At 47.1% G+C, this 20135-nt stretch overlaps 1 protein-coding gene across 3 annotated transcripts in view; it reads left to right on the top strand.

Moving 5' to 3' along the window:
* PHF20 (PHD finger protein 20) overlaps positions 1 to 20135 on the top strand; it is a 1063788-nt gene that overhangs the window by 863754 nt on the left and 179899 nt on the right. For 2 of the 3 annotated variants that reach the window (XM_085619022.1, XM_085619023.1), the window contains one exon: positions 16286 to 16509. In XM_085619022.1, the coding sequence (XP_085475148.1) occupies positions 16286 to 16509 (224 nt within the window). The remainder of the gene's footprint in view (positions 1 to 16285; positions 16510 to 20135) is intronic. The other variant, XM_085619024.1, reaches the window with a different exon arrangement.

Raw genomic sequence — 20135 nt, 5'->3', positions numbered from 1 at the left:
GGGTTTGGCCACTTATGTCTCACTTAGGCTCAAATGCAGTGTTGCTAAATTGAACACAGCTAACTCATGCTTGCAGGCCTTGCTATTTTCTTGTGGGTCTAGTAGTTTGTTTGTACATTTTCACAATGCTTTTTTATCTCTTCCTGAGGTTTGTAATGCATCTCGGCTGGGCACCTTCTTGACTAACTTTAATGCTTCAATTCGCCACACCACTTTTTTTGTAACGGTGGGAGACTTTAATATCTTTTTATGTGGGGACCCAAGATTGCAGGGTACAGGGGGTTCATCCTGTCCCAGTCTCTCCGGCTTGCATTTAGAACATAGTGGCCTGGGTGACAATATAAATACCCTAGTATGTGACTTTGATCTTTTACCAGCAATGGGTAAATTGGACCCAGGCCAGACAGATATTACTCCCACCTTTATAGAGAACGGTAGTGACTTTTATTGATTTTTATTTTTGTCTCAACACCTTTTCAATCTAATATCTGATTTTTCCATCAACGCGAGCATCCACAGTGATCACTATCCGTTAAGCCTTAAAGACAGCGGGCCCTCACTGGGCTTGAAGAAGGGGGGATGTGAAGGGGGTTCATTGCAGACCACGGACGGGGGCAGAAGGCTCAAATGGGCTCAGATTATCCCTGTCTTTTTGTACAAGACTGTTTTAGTTGAATGTCAGAATGAGATCCTGATCTGTCTGGCCATGCAGTCTGAGCCGGGAGAGATAATTGTAAATGCCTTTGTAACTATCTCTCGCTCTATCGCTGACCTATTGACTGCTCCTGCTTCTAAAAGGCACTTAGATAGCGCTCCAAGATGGTTCGACTCCGTATGCACGCACGCGGCCAGTAAGCTTAAGGAAGCCTTGCATGCCACCCCCAGAGATAGCGACCGAGTCAGAACTTGCAAAAAGCAGTACAAAGTAGCTCTGAGTAAGCACAAGGAGGCCTTGAAGGAGGACTCCTGGAGCAAGCTCATAGAAGCCGGGACAGTTAAGAGCAGTACTAGGTTTTGGCACATTGTCAACAGACCTTTCCTGGTAGTAGACACAGCTAATGCCTTGGATGCTCACATTACAGAGAACACTAGAGTTAGCCACTTTGAGGATATGTTTGGGGGACTCCCGGCTCAGGGCGCTCCTCAAGGAGCGGGTGTTAAGTCAGCCCTGACAGTCTCAGAGGGAGAAGTCAGGTTAGGAATAGCTGGGCTGATGCCGAAAAAGGCCCCCAGACAGGACTGAATCCCTCCCGACCTTTACATCTCCAACATGGAGTTTTGGGCCCCTGTGCTTACCTTTGTTATGAATGCGGCTGTTAGGTCTAGCCGTCCAGCCTCATGGGCCACCTCCATCATCGTCCCAGTTTTTAAAAAGGGAATGGAGATAGTACTCACTGCCATAGGCCTATCTCCCTGCTGGACTCTGCGGTCAAAGTGGGTGGACAGATCATATTTGATAGGCTATCTATTTCGGTCCTAGAGAATAACATCCTGTCAGATGCCTAATATGGCTTCCGCCCCGGCTACTCTACGATAGACCAATGCCTGAATTTATTCATGATCTTGCACAAGTACACCATTGCCTGCTCAGGCACCCTCTTTTTTGGTCTTATGGACCTGTCCTCCGCGTTCGACTGTCTGAACAGAAGCAAGCTGTGGCAGACCTTGCTTTCCCTGGGAGTGGACAGGGACTTGGTTCCCTTTTTAAAAGATCTTCATCGAGACATGAAGGTGGCGGTGCGATACTTGGCTGACTTGAAGGTTTCACACCGGTTCTCAATTCAGAGAGGGGTCCGTCAGGGTTGTATCTTGGCCCCTTTCTTATTTAATGTTTACATAAACTATTTAGAGAAGATTCTTTTGGAGACAAAGGTGGACTATCACCAGGTGGGACGGTGTGTCCTCCTGGTTCTGCTGTATGCAGATGATACCGTCTTGATGGCTAGGACTGAGCGGGGTCTAATATTTTGACGTAGGTGCTCCATTCCCCTTCTTCTGTCTCAGAGCCTTGGATCCCTTTCAACGAGGCTTTGACTGAGCCCATCCTTGATGTGTTGCAGAATCCGATTAGTGCTCCTATGGTGTCCAGGTGTGTGGCGAGGATATATAATGTGGCTCCAGGGGATCCTGCTTTCCTGTCCACTCATCCATAACCGGAAAGTTTGGTCGTCCAGGCTTCGTGCTCCTTGAAGCAGTCTGCAGGGTCATTCCCATCTACACCTGCAGATAGGGAGTCCCTACACATGGAACAATCTGCAAGGTTGTCCTCTTCAGGCAGTATGATTCTCATGTCAACTAATGCAGCATGCCTTTTGGGTCACTATATCCATGAACTTATGGACTCGGCATGGGAAGTGCTCCTGAAACTACCGGTGGATGTTCAGGGTAATTTTTCGGAGGTTCTTTTGTCTGCTCAAGCTGTGGCTCGCCTTGGTATCTCCGAAGTGGTTGCGAAGCTTGATTTTTCTGAAAAACTGGGCCAGTTCTATGTTGAGAACAAAGGGGTCGTTGTTGGGTGTGGGGACGAACCCTAGTCCTTTAGAAAGGACAGGTTCCTCATAGATTGTAAGGGTATGTCTACTGACATTAACAATGTTCGTTACTTCCTGCTGGTTGAGGGCATGTTTGCCCTCCCTTTGCTCCTGGTTACCACTGTGTTGGGCGGTTGGTCTTCCCACTGTACCCTTGTGTTCCTTCTTTTTTGTCGGCCTCTCCCTCTGCCCCCGCCCCTGTATAAAAAAAAAGTCTGGGGATCCTTGTGGGAAGCCGAAACCTGGTGGATAATATGGTTGTTGCCAATATCCTAATGGACATGGACACAATGATGACATATATACAGGGGTGGAGTTTCTAGTCACCAATGACCATCAGCATGTGAAGGAAATGGACATTGATTAAAACAGTGAAAAGTGCACATTACATTTACTGACACGGACTGTTTTGCTTAAACAATGTAGTCTGTATCTCTGGTGGTTGGATGACATGTAGATTTACGGTTATTAACGATCAGTTAGTTGAAAGCTCCATAGTTAATTGGGGAGTTGAGTGTATAACATCTCAACAGGTCTGATATGAGGTATTCTGGAAAATGTAGTATACACTGAGGAAAGATTTGATAGAGGGTGGGCCCGGAACACTGATAGCTGTTGTTGAGTGTACCTTTTTAGGTCTCGCAGACCTGCGTTGCAGCGCATGCGCGCTGCTCGCTCTGCAAGACCTCTTGTGATGAAGGACATTTCAGAAGGGGGCTTGAAGCCCCGCCCCTCATTTTCATTGGAAGGCGTCATCGTTTATGGTAAACGGTGGCCTTCCATTGAAAATAAGGCTTCTTTGTTGCCTCCCTTTGGACTTTTGGGACGGCCCATCCGGACTGGATAGCCTGCTTCACGGCTGTCGTGAAACAATTTCTTATCTCAAGAGGCGTGTTATATAAACAAGTCTGTTGTGATCCAGTCCAGATGGGCAGTTCCAAAAGGAGAGAGGGCACCACATGTTTATTTTTGCATCGCGCTTTCACTTTAAAGTGAAAGCGAGATGCAAAAATAAACAGCGGCTGCCTTCCCGCAATGGCGAGCACTTGTTTACATGTTTGCATTGGGTCAGTGTGGCCAGGACAGCTTTTTGTGGGTACTTTGCTAAGCACGCTGAAGGCCTGCAGTGCGAAGCATTGCAAAGAGAGGGCTTAGTGTGGGATACACTACACAGATTCACAACAGCGCCGTGGAAGCGTTGCGCAGTCCAAGTGTGTATGGTTGTACATACTGGTATTTATGAAGCACAAACCTAGCTAGGAAGCAACAGGGCTCTGTACGTTAGACGAGGGCTTGGGAGGATATACGTTTTACAGGCTGTCTTGCTGCCGCGCCGCTCTCGGTTTCAAACATCCATTGCCTCTGCGCCACCCCACCCTTCAGCTGCAACCAGGAAAGGTCCAGCCGTAGACGGCCCGAGGCATGCCAGTCTGCTACCAGGGAGGACAGACGGACCACGACACCGTGGGCTGCAGAGCTGCTGATCCACGGAGCCATAACTTACCCAGTTCAGAGATAGATCTGGGAGGGCATCGGTGATCACTGAGTGGATTTCTTGTGCTCCCTTTTCATAAGCACCCCGAATGCTCGTCACCCCGTGCACCACCATACTGACCGACACCTTCTAACCCTAGCATGCGGGCCCAGACGCGAGGGCAGCTAGTCTTCTGGTTACTCTACACTTCCGCTGTTTGTGTTATCAGTGTGTTGCTGTTACTTGTTGCCGGTTTGCCCTGCCCACTGTCCAGTCACTTCTACTTGCAGAGGTCCAATTCAGAATTAAATCTGCCTGCATGCATAGCCACACAAATGTCTGCTGCCTCCGCTGATCCAGTTACTCGGGGCACCGATGAAGAAGAACCCACTAGTGTTCAATCAAGTAACACATCCCCAAGAGATGGAAAGGATTGACAGATTGATAGCGCTTTCTCGATTCTGTGGGTGGTGGTGCATGGCCGTTCTTAGTTGGTGGAGCGATTTGTCTGGTTAATTCCGATAACGAACGAGACTCCTCCATGCTAACTAGTTACGCGACCCCCAGTGAAGGAATACCCAAGAAAGAAACGAAGACTTGTTTATTGTGTTACATGCCTAAATTACATAACAATTTTTGTAACCATATTTCTGCATGTGCTTGGGTACTCTTAATTTTAACACATCCCCAAGAGACCTTTATATGAAACAAAATCTGCTGACAGCACCCTCGAGGACTTGGAGGAAGCCACGACCCCTCAGGGTGATCTCTGGTGGAGGCCAGAGGCTATGTCAAACTGTGCATGGTCCAGCCGCTGCACTTCAAGCGGGTTCCCTGACGCCCTGGACTGCTGCAGCCAAGAACTCACAATGTTACATTTGTAACACCACACTGCTCCATGCCGTCCAGGGAGAGACCGCTCCCTAGACCTCTCGAAGATTCCCCAAGGGCCGATGCAGCAGGGTCACGGCAGAGCCATGGAGAAGGAAAGAGTAGCAGAAGCCCGAGGGCCTGAGCAGGAGGCGGAGTCCTGGGTCGCTGCGGAAGAAGGGGCTTCTCTTTCCGTTAAACGTGTTTGACAGTCGCGTGATTTCCTGTGCAGGATCAGGTATACTAATTGGGCCATTGTACCTGCAGACAGCTAGTTCAAGGAATGACGAGACACAGACCTAGATGTCTCTAACTTAGGGTGACCAGATCTTGAGAACCAAAAACCGGGACATTTTGCAAAAATAGAAGGACTACAATTTTACTTCAACGGAGCTGCACAGATTGACAGCTCTTATCAACATAGTGTGAGAAATTGCCATCTTTCTTGCATGGTATGCCCCCACTTTTTGCTGAATTGCTTTGACTGAGTGTGCCTTTGGCTCCTGCCAATCAGGTGCCCAGGGCCTGTGTTCCTTCCCTAAAACTGTATTGGAACCAACACCCAATTGGCATCTCTGGCCACATGTCAGCCCCTGGTAAATGGTACCCTGGGCACTGTGACCAGAGAAGGCCCCTAAGGGCTGCAGCACTTATTGTGCCACCCTTAAAGGCCCTGTACCCTGACACACACTGCCTTTGCAGGCTGAGTGTCTTGGTGCAGAACAAACCAGAGAGTTGACATGGCACACATCCCTGTGTGCCATGCCCACAAACACACTGCCCTGGCATACCTCAGTCACCTCTCGATCTGGCTGCCCTATGCCAGTGGTGTGGGTACAGGTGCATGAGCCCTGTACCCCTACAGTACCCAGGCCCATTCCTGGGCACTAAGTGCAGTGCTGCCATTCTGAGTATATGGTGCTGGGAGGTCGTCCTCACGAACTCCACAGCACCATGATGGCTGCACTGAAGACTGGGAAGTTTGGTATCAAATTTCTCAGCACATTACACCCACACTGATGCCAGTGTGGGATTTAATGTAAAATGCACGGCAGAGGGCATCTTAGAGATGCCCACTGAAACTAACCAACAACCAGCGTCCTGACTGAGCAGCTGCCTAGGCTGCCACCCAGCAGACATGTTGCTGGACCCCTGGGTAGAGACCCATCCGCTCTCGTGGGCCTGCAACAATACACATCCTGGGGCGAGGTGCTAGGCCTCCTTCCCATGATGGGCAGGGGAAGCTTTAAAGGCATGCTGCCTTTGTGAGCTTCTCCAGGCCACTTGCTGTACTCAGCAACTGGCCCCCACCGGTTCTGACCCCTACTCTGGCGGGAAGATCGGCGGGAAAACCCAAGTGAGGAAAGGGGGTGTGCCAGCCTCTGCCAACCCTACCCCTCAAGTGGGGAGGCGAGGTGAAGCACAACTCCGGGCTCTCGCCATCTTGAGGATGGAGAGCCCTACTCAATCAGGACTAGGCTCCTGCCCCCCTCCCACTGGAGAGTGTCAGGATAGGGGGTGTACCCACCCCAGGGAAGGGACCCATTGGTCCCTGACCCTTACCTACCTGTAACGCCCCTAAATTTAGTATTTAGGGGCACCCTGAACCTTCCTTCCTCAGATCCCGATTCCGAAACAAGAACAAGAAGAAAGACCTGCCGTGCAGCTGCTAACAAGAGGACGACACCAACTAACTTGGCCCCAGCCCTACAGGCCTGTCGACCCTCGAACCTGCTCCAGCTAAATCCCGGCGTCTCCTGTGGTCAGCAACCTCGAAAACCCTGGAGGACCTGACTGCCTTGCTCATCTAAAGACTGGGACTCCCACGAGCAGTGGTTCTGCTCAAACAGCAACAACCCCTGGTGCCAGCCAGGAACCGCGAATCCGGCACACTCTGCACCCGCCGAGCCCGGCCTGTGCCTGAGTGAACAAAGACCACGAGGACGTCCCCCCAGCGACTGTGACCAAGAATCCAGAAGCAAAGGACCCTCCTCGACGCTCCTGACTACGCCTGCAGCCTCAATACCAGGGACCCCCCCCCCCAACCGCGACCAGCAGAGGGTAAGATTTCTCGACGCCAAAAGACACCCCGGCGCCCTGCGGCCCCCTGTGCCTAACTCCTGGGTGCCTACCTAACCTACAGCTTCCCAACTTACCTCTCGAAGTGGTGGTCGCACCTGAAGAATATCCGTCCCAGAGTTTGCAGCCTTTGTTCGTCTTGCAGCTTTCCCATTGAAATCCATTGAGTGCCCGACTGCTCAAAAGCACCCTGCACACAGCTGCCCGAGTGCACCTGGAAGTGCAGCATCTGTCCTATTCTACTTCCCCACTTGCCCTGTGTAAGTGACCAGGAGCCCAGCTCCCACAGCCGCGTGGCCTGCCTGCTAGCAGCCACCAACCAAAGGCCCCCTGCCCGCCGTAGGCTAACATTGGGCCTACTCTCTCTGCACCCGGATGCCCCTGTGCCGCTGAGGGTGTAACAACTGTACCTACCTGACCATGGGAGACCCCGGAGTCTTACCCCAGAACCTTAACTCTGCCAGTCGAGTACTTACCTGAAAAGCGATAACCTACATTTTCTCCATAGAGTAACATTGACTGGTTTTCACTTGGAAATTCTTCTAAGTGTCGAGTTTTGAAACTTTGAAATATTCACTAAAAATCACCGATCAACGAAAACGAAATTACTCACCTGTTACCAAGAGAGATCCCAGTGCTGGATCTTGGTGCCAAGCACTGACCCTGAAAAATAATTACAACTGCCATTTTCCGATAACCAAACTTTCCTCCTTAGGATAACATTGCGTGGTTTTTGCCAGAAATTCTTCTGTGTCGATTTTGAAACCTACAAATATTCCTTAAAAATGGCCTCTGTAACAAAAACGATTTCTTTCAACTGTTTACAGGAGATGCACCAGGGCTGAATCCAGGATCCAGCCCTGAGTAAGAAAAACCTATGCAAAGTAATTGATATTGCCTGTACTTAAAAATTCCCATTGAGCTCAGTTATGATTGTGTTTAACTTGTGTTGCCTATTGCAACAACTGTAACTATTGCATTTAAAAGTCTATTGCTTATTGAAAGTATACAACTAGAGCATTTCATTCTGAGAAAGTATTTTGATACCTACTTGTGGTTCTAAAATAAAACAACTATATATTTTTATATACAAACCATTGGCCTAGAGTTCAGTTCTTGAGTGTGTGAGACCATTTGCTGACTGAGTGTGTACAACAAATGCTTTACACTGTCCTCTGATACTGCCTTACTGCTCGACCAAGCTACCACTTTAGAGAGTAAGGTTATATCTAACTTTAACCTCTGCCAAACCTCTGGGGACTGTTGGACTCTGTACACACTGTACCTTACCTTGGTTCAGTATATACAGAGCCACTTTCTTGCATTGGTGGATCAGCGGTGGGATACAAACTTGAATTTGTTGGACTACTTGGTTACCATCGGATCACACGACAGAACTCTTAAAATTGCCTTTAGAATTCAGATTTTCCTAAATTGGACTTTCCAAAATACTAAAAGTCTCGTCAGGGCCTTTCTTAAGTCCCCTTCGAATTTTACAGAAATAAGTCACTGTAGCCCACTGTGGAGGGTTAGAACTGTCTGGTTAGAATGTCTCAAAAGAACCCAACTTCTAGTAAAGATAATACCATGCAGGACCTGGTTGAGGAGCTCAACCTCACACCTTACTTACTCTTGTCTTTCAAGGAATTGAGGTCCTTATGCAAACTAAAAAATATACAAATGGGCCTGCATCAAACCAAACAAGGGCTCCAGGAGCTCCTGGCTGAGTATGCTCAGGACCACCCCTCTGAACATGGTGATGACCAGTCAGAAGGGGAAAGGGAGGAGGATGAGGGGGTAGTGACCTCCCTCCAATAATCCCTAGGGAGGAAAGGAACCCCATACCCTTAACTCCAAGAATCAACCTCTGGGGACCTAGAGACCACATAGGTGGACCAGGTCCCAGAGAAAACACTGGGGAACTCCCCAGTGAAGAGGACCGCTTTCTAGCAAAGCTGGCCAAGAGATTTAAACTAGAGTCCAGACTCCTGGCTCTAGAGAAGGAAATGAAGGAGATGGGTTTAGCACCCATCAATGGTGGCAGCAATACAAATAATAAGGATAAAGAGCAGTCTTATGATCCTAAAATCCCCAAAGGGATTGTCCCTAAATTTGATGACATCACCAAATGGTTCACAGCCTTTGAGAGGGCTTGTGACATGAGAAAAGTAAAGAAACCTCTCTGGGGGCCACTCCTGTGGGAACTGTTCTCTGGTAACTGCAGAGACAGACTTCTGACCCTCTCTGGTCCAGATGCGGGCCCTATGACCTCATGAAGAAGACTCTGAGGGATTTGAGCTCACCACTGAGGAGTATAGAATTAGATTCAGGGAGGCTCACAAAACCCAGACCCAGTCCTGGATTGATTTTGTAGACTACTCAGTAAAGACACTGGATGGTTCGTTAACTGGACACAATGTGCATGGTTTTACTGGACTTTACAATTTGTTTATGAAGGAACATATACTAAGTAATTGCACAAATGAAAAGTTACATCAGCATTTGGTAGACCTAGGTCTAATTTCTCCCCAAGAATTGGGAAAGAAGGCAGACCACTGGGTCAAGACTAGGGTGACGAGGACAACCACTGGGGGTGACCAGAAGAAGGTGGTTACAAAACCTTCCCAGGGGAAAGGTGGTGAAAATCCCCTAGATGAAAAGTCAGTCTTCTAAAGGGACCCAAAAACCTTTACAGGGGAGTGGGTCCCAAACTACCTGGGGTAGCAAGTCTACAGATAGGTTCAACAGTGTGCCCAGAGCAAATTAGGATGCACACTGAAGCAGTTCTAGTTTCAGAAGGGGAAGTTGAGTTTGCCACTGTAGCTGTGTGGCCACCCACCTTAAAGAAATACTTGCAATACCTCTGGGTTAATGGAACTAGGATAGAAGCTCTGAGGGATACAGGTGCCAGTGTCACTATGGTGAGAGACACACTGGTTTCCCCTGAGCAATACATGATTGGGAAAACTTACCCAGTCACCAACGCTGACAGTGTTGCCACTAATAATCCAATGGCTATGGTGACATTAGGCTGGAGGCTGGGGGGGGGGGGGGGGGGGGAAGGTTACTGGCCTGAAACAGGTAGTGGTCTCTCAGAAGTTACCAGCTGCATGTCTGCTTGGCAATGACCCGGAAACCTGGTTGAAAACCCATGCAGCCATGCTGGCTATCCCTGAATTGGTGTGTGTGCGCAAACAAAAGCACAGAGCAAGAGGAAGGGTGAAAAAGTAGGATTGGAGCCTGAAAGTATGGCCCAACCCACCAAGAGAAAAGGTAAGAAGACTGGGGGACCAGCTTCTGTACAGCAAACCACTCAGGACCCCTCTCCTCAGGGAGAAGACTTGGACACCCCAGAGGGAACTGAGCCCCCATACCAGGTTGAACTCCTGGGCCCAGGGAGACCCACTAGGGAAGAGCTGTGCCAGGGTCATCAAGACTGTCCCACTCTTGAAAGCCTGAGGCAGCAAGCTGTTTCAGAAGCACAGGGAGATGTCAGTGGCACCCACAGAGCTTATTGGGAAGGGGGATTACTGTATGCTGAGGCAAGAAGCCCCACTCCTGGAGCCACCAGGAGTGGGGTGGTAGTGCCACAGAAGTACAGGGAGTTCCTCCTAACTTTGGCTCATGACATCCCCCTAGCTGGACATCTGGGGCAAACCAAAACTTGGGAAAGGCTAGTTACTTTTACTGGCCCCAGATGCACCAAAAGGTGAAGGTTTGTAAGCTCCCGTGTTACCTGTCAGGCCAGTGGCAAGACAGGTGGCCACCCAAAGCCCCCCCCTGATACCACTGCCTGTGGTGGGGGTTCCCTTTGAAAGGGTAGGTGTGGACATTGTGGGTCCACTTGAACCTCCCACAGCCTCAGGGAACAAGTTAATTTTAGTAGTAGTGGATCATGCTACTAGGTACCCTGAAGCAATTCCACTTGGGACTATAACAGCACCTGCAGTAGCCAGGGCCCTCCTGGGTGTCTTCACCAGGGTAGGGTTTCCTAAGGAGATGGTTTCAGACAGAGGTTCCACCTTCATGTCTGCTTACCTAAAACACATGTGGAAGGAGTTTGGAGTGCAGTACAAGATCTGAAAGAGACACGTTACTGATAGATTCCTTACCTTGGAATATTCCCAGGCGTCCGACTCGATCCGGAAAGTTTTGCTAGCAGTACAGCTGCGCGTCAGTAGGTGGCGTCCTGTCGCTCCATGTCCGTCGCTGGCGTAAGCGCCGAGATGACGTCACAGAGACTACTTGGGCGCCACCCATGCGGGCTGACGTCAGTTCTTTCTTTTTCCGCGCCAGCATGCGCAGATCCGGATAGAGCACGTAACTTAGTCACTTTTTGACTACTCTTTTGAGACTTTTGTCTCCGCTTTTTTCTCCTGGTGCACGTAGGGATGCCTGGATTTAAGTCTTGTGGGGCCTGCCGTCACAATATGTCGGTGGCGGACCCCCACGATGTTTGCGTCTACTGCCTGGGGACCGACCACGACTCCCGCACCTGCCGGGACTGTCGGGCCATGGCCCCGAAGGCCTTGAGGGAGCGGCACCGGAAACTACTGGAGGTCCGGCACTCGTCCCAGCGCCGTTCCAGGTCCAGGGACCGTTCCCAGGACCCCTCGCGGGGCCGCAGTCGTCGCTCCTCGGGCTCCAAGTCTTCCCCCTCGTATTCTGGTAAGTGACGACATAAAAAGAAGTCGAAGAAGCGTGTTCGCTCTCCGACGTCCCCCCAACGGTCCTCTGATGCGGATGAGGGGACCAGGGGTTCTGCCCCTGCGGCTCCTTTGGAACCTTGGAATCCCGCGGCCTAACCACCTTACCCGGGTCCCGGCGACTCCCCAACAGGTGCAAGAATTTCTTGCCACCATGGACGCCTGTTTAGGCCTCTGGCTCCAGCCGGCGGATCCAGCTTCTGTGCCACAGGATCCTACGCCGTTGGCTCCGGCCCTGGCACCACGAGGTCTGGCGCTGCTGGCTCCGGCCCCAGGCACCGCCTCCGGCGCAGCAGTAGGTGCCGTTTCATTCCTGACTGGGATCCGCATTGGGAGACGGCGCCGTTATGTCCCTGCTCTGGCTCTACCGCCACGGCCGGTTCCTCCTGCAACGGAGTGGGAGGATGACTGGGAGGGGTCCGAGGACCCTCTTGCCTGTCAGTGTGACTCAGAGCAGGACTGGGTGGACAAGCTAGAAGACGCCGGCGACCTCGATGTCTCTTCAGACCCGGGGTTTGCCTCTCCCCCGAGGAGGGTGCTTCCTATACGATGGTGTTCCGTCGGGCTGCTGAGGTCCTCAACCTCGATCTTCCAAAGCTGATGAGGGGTAAAACCCCCAAACCGGTCCTAGAATGCTTGTTTCCAGTCCAGGGAGGAACTGGCATGGCAGTTCGGGCTGGACTGTTCCCATTGGGCGCAGGGTCAAGACTGATTTGCATATGGCTGGGTCCAAACTGGAATGGCATGGTGAGCAAATAAACGATGGATTTAGGCCCAGATCTCTGTACTGGGGAGAATGTATGACATTATTCTGCATTCTGTCCATCAATAGTTTTTTTTGCATTTGCCATTAGTGTTATGTCACTGAAGTTAGGGATTGTTAAAAATCCAAGCAAAAAACAAGTGTAGCAGGAGAATGGTGAGGGTATATGGTGTGTAGCTAATGGTGCATTTTAGAGCACTGGTTTGGTAGCGCACTGACATTTACAGACAGTACATTTTCCATTGAAAAGGGCACTACATTTGCATAGACATACAGTTTTGCCTGTGCACATCACTCACTGCATCTCGGTCTTGCCTTTCACAGTAGTAATGGCTCATGCAGTGTGGATTTCTGTTTCTCCTGCGGTGATCGGGTTTAGTCGAGATATATACATTTTAGACCTTTGAGGGTCGGAGACTGCACGCCCGCAACCACCATGGTGCCCGCCCCATGCAACCTCATATTGGCGCTATGGGTTCCAAGCGCGGCGAGCGATGCATTAGTGACACATTTTTAAAGATGAATGGTGACCGCGTGGCTCCCAGACTTAGTTTTCGTTAGCGCTATCAGCTTGGCCCAGATGGATGTCGATTAAGTGATACTAGCAGAACAACATAACTCGTCTCATTGTTCATTTCCCGTTTGCAAAATGCCAGAACCACCTTCTTACAATTGTTATCTAAGATTTTATATGCTCCCATAGCTGCATCACATTTGTCTGTCTTTGCAACTCCGACAATGTCTGTTAGGGGTAGTAAGAGCTATATAAATGAAATTACAATACAATACAATGCAATAAAATCTTACGTGTGCCACAGCATGTGCTATTGTGCAATACGTGGAATGCAGGCAGCAAAACCGAACCAGCATTAAAAATACAATAGGTCTCGCCATTCATTGAGTTAAAGCCATTTGCTTTGCTATACAATACCATTAGCAAAGCATATGGCTTTAACTTAATCTAAGGCGATACCTATTGTATTTTCAATGCTTGTTGCTCAGATGCACGTCATGAATTGCCTGGATGGGGTTGTGAAAGCGTGATAAAAAGGTGGAGCAGAGTGCAGAGTTAAGTTTGTTACAATGAGAAAGAGACGCGTGCTGCGGCACCTTATGAAATATAAACGCGATGCCAGGAAGTTTTTTAAGCCCTTGAGTAAAGTCTGGTTGGTGCAAGCTTGGGTGGCAACATAATGGATGCAAAACAGCTCATGTCACGGTAATCCCAAAAGGCACAGTTGTTTAAAGGGAAGATAGAGGTGAATACTCTTGGGGAGATGTGAGTTAAACATAGAGGGTTTAATGCAAGATATGAGGTAGTGCACTATGATGCAGGCCTTTTGTAAAAGGGGATTATTGATGTTCTTTGAATGACTAATGTTCATTTTTAAACTTTAAAGTTATTTAAATGTAGATGGTATCAAACTCAGCATGTTTAATGACAGACAACAACTTTAACAAAATAGAGCGAGAAAGTTTGTCAGTTAATCACATGTGTAACAATTATGATAGCTATGTACATGAAACATTTGAATTTGTTTTTTAGAGGCCCCTGATGAAGGGAATTCTGCCGAAACGCATTGGGTATTTTAATAAAGACGTGACGTGGCAACTACTTCTCCTGTGTTTTTGAGAACATCTTTGCATCACATTTGAATGAATAAAATGAATTGAAGGAATGGAAAAATGGTGAAAAAGAAATTGTGCATAAAATGGATAAACAGAAGATTTAAGTATCAAGCATTTGATTGATTGGATTCATTCGGTTACATGGCTGTGTAGCTTGTATTGGAACTAGAATGTGGTTCCTTTGTGTTCACAAAGGGAGATGTGCCATGTCGAGACTTCACTCTCCTCTGCACCAAAACATGCAACCTGCAATGTTAGTGTGTGGGTGTTACGGTGCAGGGTCTCTAAGGGTGGCACAAATAGGTGCTGCAGCCCTTAGAGGCCTACCCTGGTCACAGTGCCTTTGGTACCCATGGTACCTTTTTAGAAGGGGCTTACCTGTGGCCAGTGATTTGTCAGTTGTGGATTCAAATACAGTTTTGGGAAAGAACACATGCCCTTGAAACTCGATTGGCAGGGGCCCAGGGCTCATCAAGTCCAAGTACATCAGAAATCTGACAAAAAAAGTGTGTGGGGGGGGGTTACTGCATCTTAAACCTACGTTCCTCCCATGGGTGGGGGGGGGGTACTCCCCAGAATTAATTTTAATGGTGGAGACCTCCTGCCTATACTAAACATGTTCCCTGACTTAAGAGTAGGTAATTCTTCTCATGCTGCTTTGGCAGATAGTCTTGATCTTTGCTTGTGTTTAAGATATCTAGTTTGGAGAGAGATTGTGGTGATATATGTTGTAGGATCTGAGATCAGAGTATTTGGTTATGTGACATTTGTTAGAGGAAATGTGCATGGAGGAATTTGCTGAAGCATTTGGAGTGATGGGCGTGTTCGTCTTTATTTTGTAGTTAGAAAATATTGTATGTGCAAAATAAAACTAGGTGCAACATGAACAAGTTTGTGATAGTACATTCTGGAGAGAAATTGTGTGTAGATGCAAAATCACATTGGATTACATAATCACCCTTGGTACAACATCAGGTAAAGTGTGGAACAACCAGGAGGTACAAAAACATGTTTGGGAACAAACATCACATACTGGTGCACAAACCTATTTAGTAATGTCAAGTCAGCAGATGTGTGATATCACATTTTGGTGAAACATCTCTGTACATAGAGTAAAAGTGGTAGTAAAATGTCATTCAGTGTACAATGTGTGCATCATTATAACACCACATTTGATTGGCAGCACACTGAGGTGCAAAATCGCCCTGGTGCAACATTAGCATGAGTGTTCAAAAGGTTTAGATACACAAATCCTTTTTATGTGCAAAATGAGCAAACATCCTCATGCAAAGTAAGCAGTATTGGGGCATTACATTTAGGAGATAAAAACGTATTAACCTGAACCGCTACCTTGCAAAATCACTGTTATTGCAGGAGAGTGAGAACACTTTCATGAGCGCAAATCACATTTAGCAGGAAAATGCATTTTGGTGTAAAATGATTAAGTGCAAAATCATTGTTGGTGCAACAAAAACAGGAGTGAGATGACCCTTCTTTTAAATTTAGGTGCAAAATCATTTTTAGGTGCATAATATTTTTGGGTACAACACGAACAGGAGTGTGTGCTCTTAGGTGTGAAACACAGTTATGAGCAAAAATCACATACAGCTTTAGAAAAGCAAAAATCACACACAGCTTTAGAAACACTTTTGGGTGCAAAAATCACTCTTGGTGGAAGACCGCAGGACTGCGGAGGGCAATCCGACAGTAGAAGGGATGGTTTCTACTGGAACGGTGGGCAGGAAATTTATATTCCAACATTGTGCCTCCCATTGCAGTGCATGGACCCTTATAGAATTACTGGAACTACTTATCAAGTTAACTAACACAACTGTTGCCCAGACAAAGAGACAGATCAACAAAAGAGAAGAGCCAAATGTCCCATTTGTACTTTTTTTCCTTTATTAATATGTGAGCTATGACTTTTATTTATTTACGTGAGCTCTTTCACACAGCTAAATCTGTCTCTGACAGACCTTAAAACAACCCATTCATTTGTATCGCAACCTTCTGATGCTCCATGTTACCACCAGATTTGCAGTCATGCAATGAATTAAAAGTGACAAATGAAAGTTTATTTCATAGATTAACTTTCATCTTTCAGTGAAGAAGCAAACTGTTTATGCATGCAATAGTTTTTCCAAATGTCAAACACTGATATTTGTACTTTTTTTGTAATGATTGTGTTAGGGTTATACGCAAAGTGTAAAATAAAATATTTTATTCCTTTAAGAGGAAGATACTTTGAGTGACTCATCTGCAGACAGTTTGCTTTGGAGCGAGGATGAATACAACCAGGAAATCGATGTGACCACAAACCCTGAGGAAGCTGTCGAAGAGGACGAGCGTGATTTTGAGATTGTTCGATGTATGTGTGAAGTGCAAGAAGAACATAATTTTATGATCCAGGTACGGACTGTAGACACAGAAAAACTCCCCAAGAGATTACATTTTCAGGTAGGGTATTTTGCTGAAAAGTGTGATATATTAATCACCAAAAATCTGTTTCGAAAACAGTTGAATTTTAATTTAATACATCAGAATTTGATTGTAACTGTGTAGTTCCTATTATTTCAGTAATGTATTTAGTTGTTTCTTTTACCATTTGTAAAATTAGCTTTTCAGCTTAATTTCACGTGGAGTCTTCAGATGCACATGTGCTAACCAAATGAGGGAATGAATATAGTGCCCTTCTGGCTCAGTAGTTTTGTTTTTTTGTGTGATAAAATAAAAATAAATTGTCTCAATCATTGCTCTAAAAACAGTAAAATACCCACTGTACTGCCACCTTATCAGCATAAAATCTGACACATCGGTTAGTAAGTTCCCTTCCATCTTGTACAGTGTCTTGGAACACTTAAATAGATTCACTTTTTTGAGCTTTCAACCCTGTCAGCTGGCAGTGTTTTGCACTGACTGAAAATTATACAGACTTAATCATTGACTTGCGGAAGTCCTGGGCACTGAAAGAGGACTGGTAACTCCCTCCACACCTTTGATGCTGGATAAGCTGAACTGCAGACCGGAGCAGCACTGCCTCGGCCCACGATTGTTGGCGGTCGACCACACCCACCTTGAACTCTCATTGGCTGTGTATCTTGCCCTGAACTCTCACTTTGTGTCTTTTCCTAGAATGTCAACTGGTTAATTACCAGGTTAAAAGAGAGGCAGTGCTAAATGCAGCCATGTGGCATTCTTTTGACCTTCGCCTCCAAGACGCACATCTCTAAGGCCCTAGTGTGATTTTTAGAGTAGGTCTACAGTTCCCAAAATGGCCCCATTGGGGAATCCTATGGTGTAGTCTTCTCATAAAGAGGAATTCACCAGTCCATGTCAACTGTATCTAGCAAGACTCCCTAGAGAGGTATGGTATGGCGTCTGGATCCCTGGAGAGTTTTACTTTGTTGTGTCTAAACATTTAAGCTCCTCCCTCACGTCAGCTTAATTTCTGCAATTACTGGGTTCAGTTTTTTGCTTGTCTCCCCAGGCTTGCTGATCCTTGGGGCAATATTAATGGGGTAATAAACTAGACATTTGAAAGACACAACACCACACTTCACACCACATAAAGGCCCAACTCCTCTTCCAAGCTTTATTGCCTCCTAAATCAAGAGGTTCTCTTGTACACTCATTAGCTCAAAACATATTCTTATACCTTTTTCTGATGGACTCATAGATTCTTGTACAGAGCATTTTTATTTACTGCTAGTGGACCTGTAACCTGTCAGGTGCATGCATACACTCGTGTGGCATTGCACACCACTCTCCCATACAGCTCACTCTGAGGCACACACATGCGTGCAACAGAGGTATACGGAGACTTCATGCTTGGTGGCTAACTGATAACACCACAGATTTTTTAATTTAGATTTTTATTAAAGGGAAGAGGTTGTCGACTCTTGTGGGATTAATCCTGGGTTGGTCAAGGTGCCGGTTGTCTTAAATTGTATATAAGCCAGTCCTCCTGGATAGCTAAATAGTTATATCTCACAGCTCAAGAAACAGGAAAAAAGGTGTTATGCTCCTAGATACACAGTTGCTTGACCTTGAATCTAGCGATAGTAATTTGAGTGACCCAGACATACTTAAGCTCTAGAATTCATGCATTTCTGACTGAAACATGTCACAGGTGAGGTAGGTGAATAGGGACACCATGTTGATAAATACATGTACAAGACAGGAAGCCTACACCTCTGTTTGGATAGGTAGGATGAACTGAGTAGATGTGTTTGTGTGGTTCATTACGGCAGCTGTTTGTTGACCGCTGAGTGAGAAAGTCTGGTTTATGCATTTGCGTCTTGCTGTGCTGTTCATAATGCTGACACTATGCCCAGCCTTGGATGCCTTCTTAATCGATAACCCTATATAAACCTATGCCTCAACTGCCTGTAGCTCTGATCATATACTTTGCCTAGAGTTGTGAGAATCCACCATCTTCCTGATGCCAGGGAAGCCGTGAATCAGTGTCCCTCTTGCAGACCTACCATATTAATTAACATTGACACCAAAATTCTGGCCAGGTGTCTTATGCGCTGTTTTTACTCTCTGGTCCTTATGCCTGGCATAAAGCTTAGAATATAAACCTGTAACAACCTTACGTGCCTTCACAATGCACATGTTATCTCCTATCCGGGAGCAGGGCCCTTAGCTGGCCCTGCTGATTGAGTTTTAGACTGTATTTGGTTCATTGGGCTAGGTATAACTATTTGGTCTGTCACTGTGTAGGGTTTTAGAATGCCACAAACTTGGAACAGAGGCTAAACCAGTGTTGAGACCGCTTGCAGCACCCACGTTGCAGGTTGGCGGTTAGAGTGGCTTACCCTACCAATACCGCGTTCACAGGCACTGGACTCCTGGGGATCACCTGTACTCAGGCTGATCCCCTACTGCTTTATACATTTTATCACGCTTTTAATTTCGCTTGCTTCAGACCAGCCGGGTCGGAATTATCACCGGCAGAGCGACAACACAGATCTCACACATCTTCCATTGCAGCCCTGAAGAAGTCACGGGACACGTTCCCTTTGTGGCTAAACACGTGTTGGCTGGTTGTGTGTTTTCAATAAGGAATAAAAGAAACCTAAGAAATATACCTGTGTCGACCTCACAGGTTATTCTCTCAGATTGCGAGGCTTTACAAACCAAGTATATGACCCCATGAACATGTGCCCAGGACTTTGCTTCTATAACTATTTGGTGTTACATCCAGAATGGGGATTGGACTGTTTCCTGCGTTTTACACTACTCTACACGAGGGTGGTTGCTAGATAGCATGTGAATTGCAGACCTTCTGCAGCCTACTTGACAGAGTAAGACATCAGGCAGGGGTATCAACTGTCTCCTCGCTGTTTGAACTTCCTATCCAGCCTCTTACTAATTGGTTTTGAGTGGACATCACAGTACAAAACTATAGCTGGACTACCAAGACAGACGAACTTGTATCATTACGTGTAATGGCTTCTCTATCTTTGCCATTCCTTGACCTCCGGTCCGCCGGTAGTGTGGCTGTTGGACCAATTTGCGGCTTAATTGGTCAAAATCTGCTATTTTCACGTCCCAGTGTTGGATTGATGAGGTGTCTTGGCCTCCAAGATGACTGTGGAAATTGAAGGAATCCAGGTATTTATGAGTTTTTTTTGCCAAAACTGCATCAGAAGTACTGCACCAGTAATACACCATAGTTGCTGGACTCCCCGAAATGTGACCGTAATCACTAATTGCCCCTCCATGTCCCTCATGAGATATGTTGCTACAGTGAAGATGCTCTTGCTCCCCAGTCTCCTTGTATGCCTTACAAAATGAATCCCCACTGTGTTCCTCACTCCTTTTATCGCAGATGTGGTGTTCTGCCTCTAGTCAAATGTAATAGATCTCAATATGAAATGGGCATGATTGACCTATTACTGTGCCTCTTATTTGTTTTTTTATTAACTGGCTTGATGGATCCCATTTTTACCTGGCTTGTATGACAGAACTGTGGGCCCTGTGTGAAATCACATCCCTGTATTCCCTCTTCATCAACATCGATACCGGCCGATATCTTCCAAGAAGGCATCCATGTACCGGAGCAGGAGCCGATCGAA

This window comes from Triturus cristatus, chromosome 7, assembly GCF_964204655.1.
Source record: "Triturus cristatus chromosome 7, aTriCri1.1, whole genome shotgun sequence".
Taxonomy (NCBI): Eukaryota; Metazoa; Chordata; class Amphibia; order Caudata; family Salamandridae; genus Triturus; species Triturus cristatus.
The sequence above is the reverse complement of the archived record's forward strand: the minus strand, read 5'-3'. Positions and strand labels throughout refer to the sequence as shown.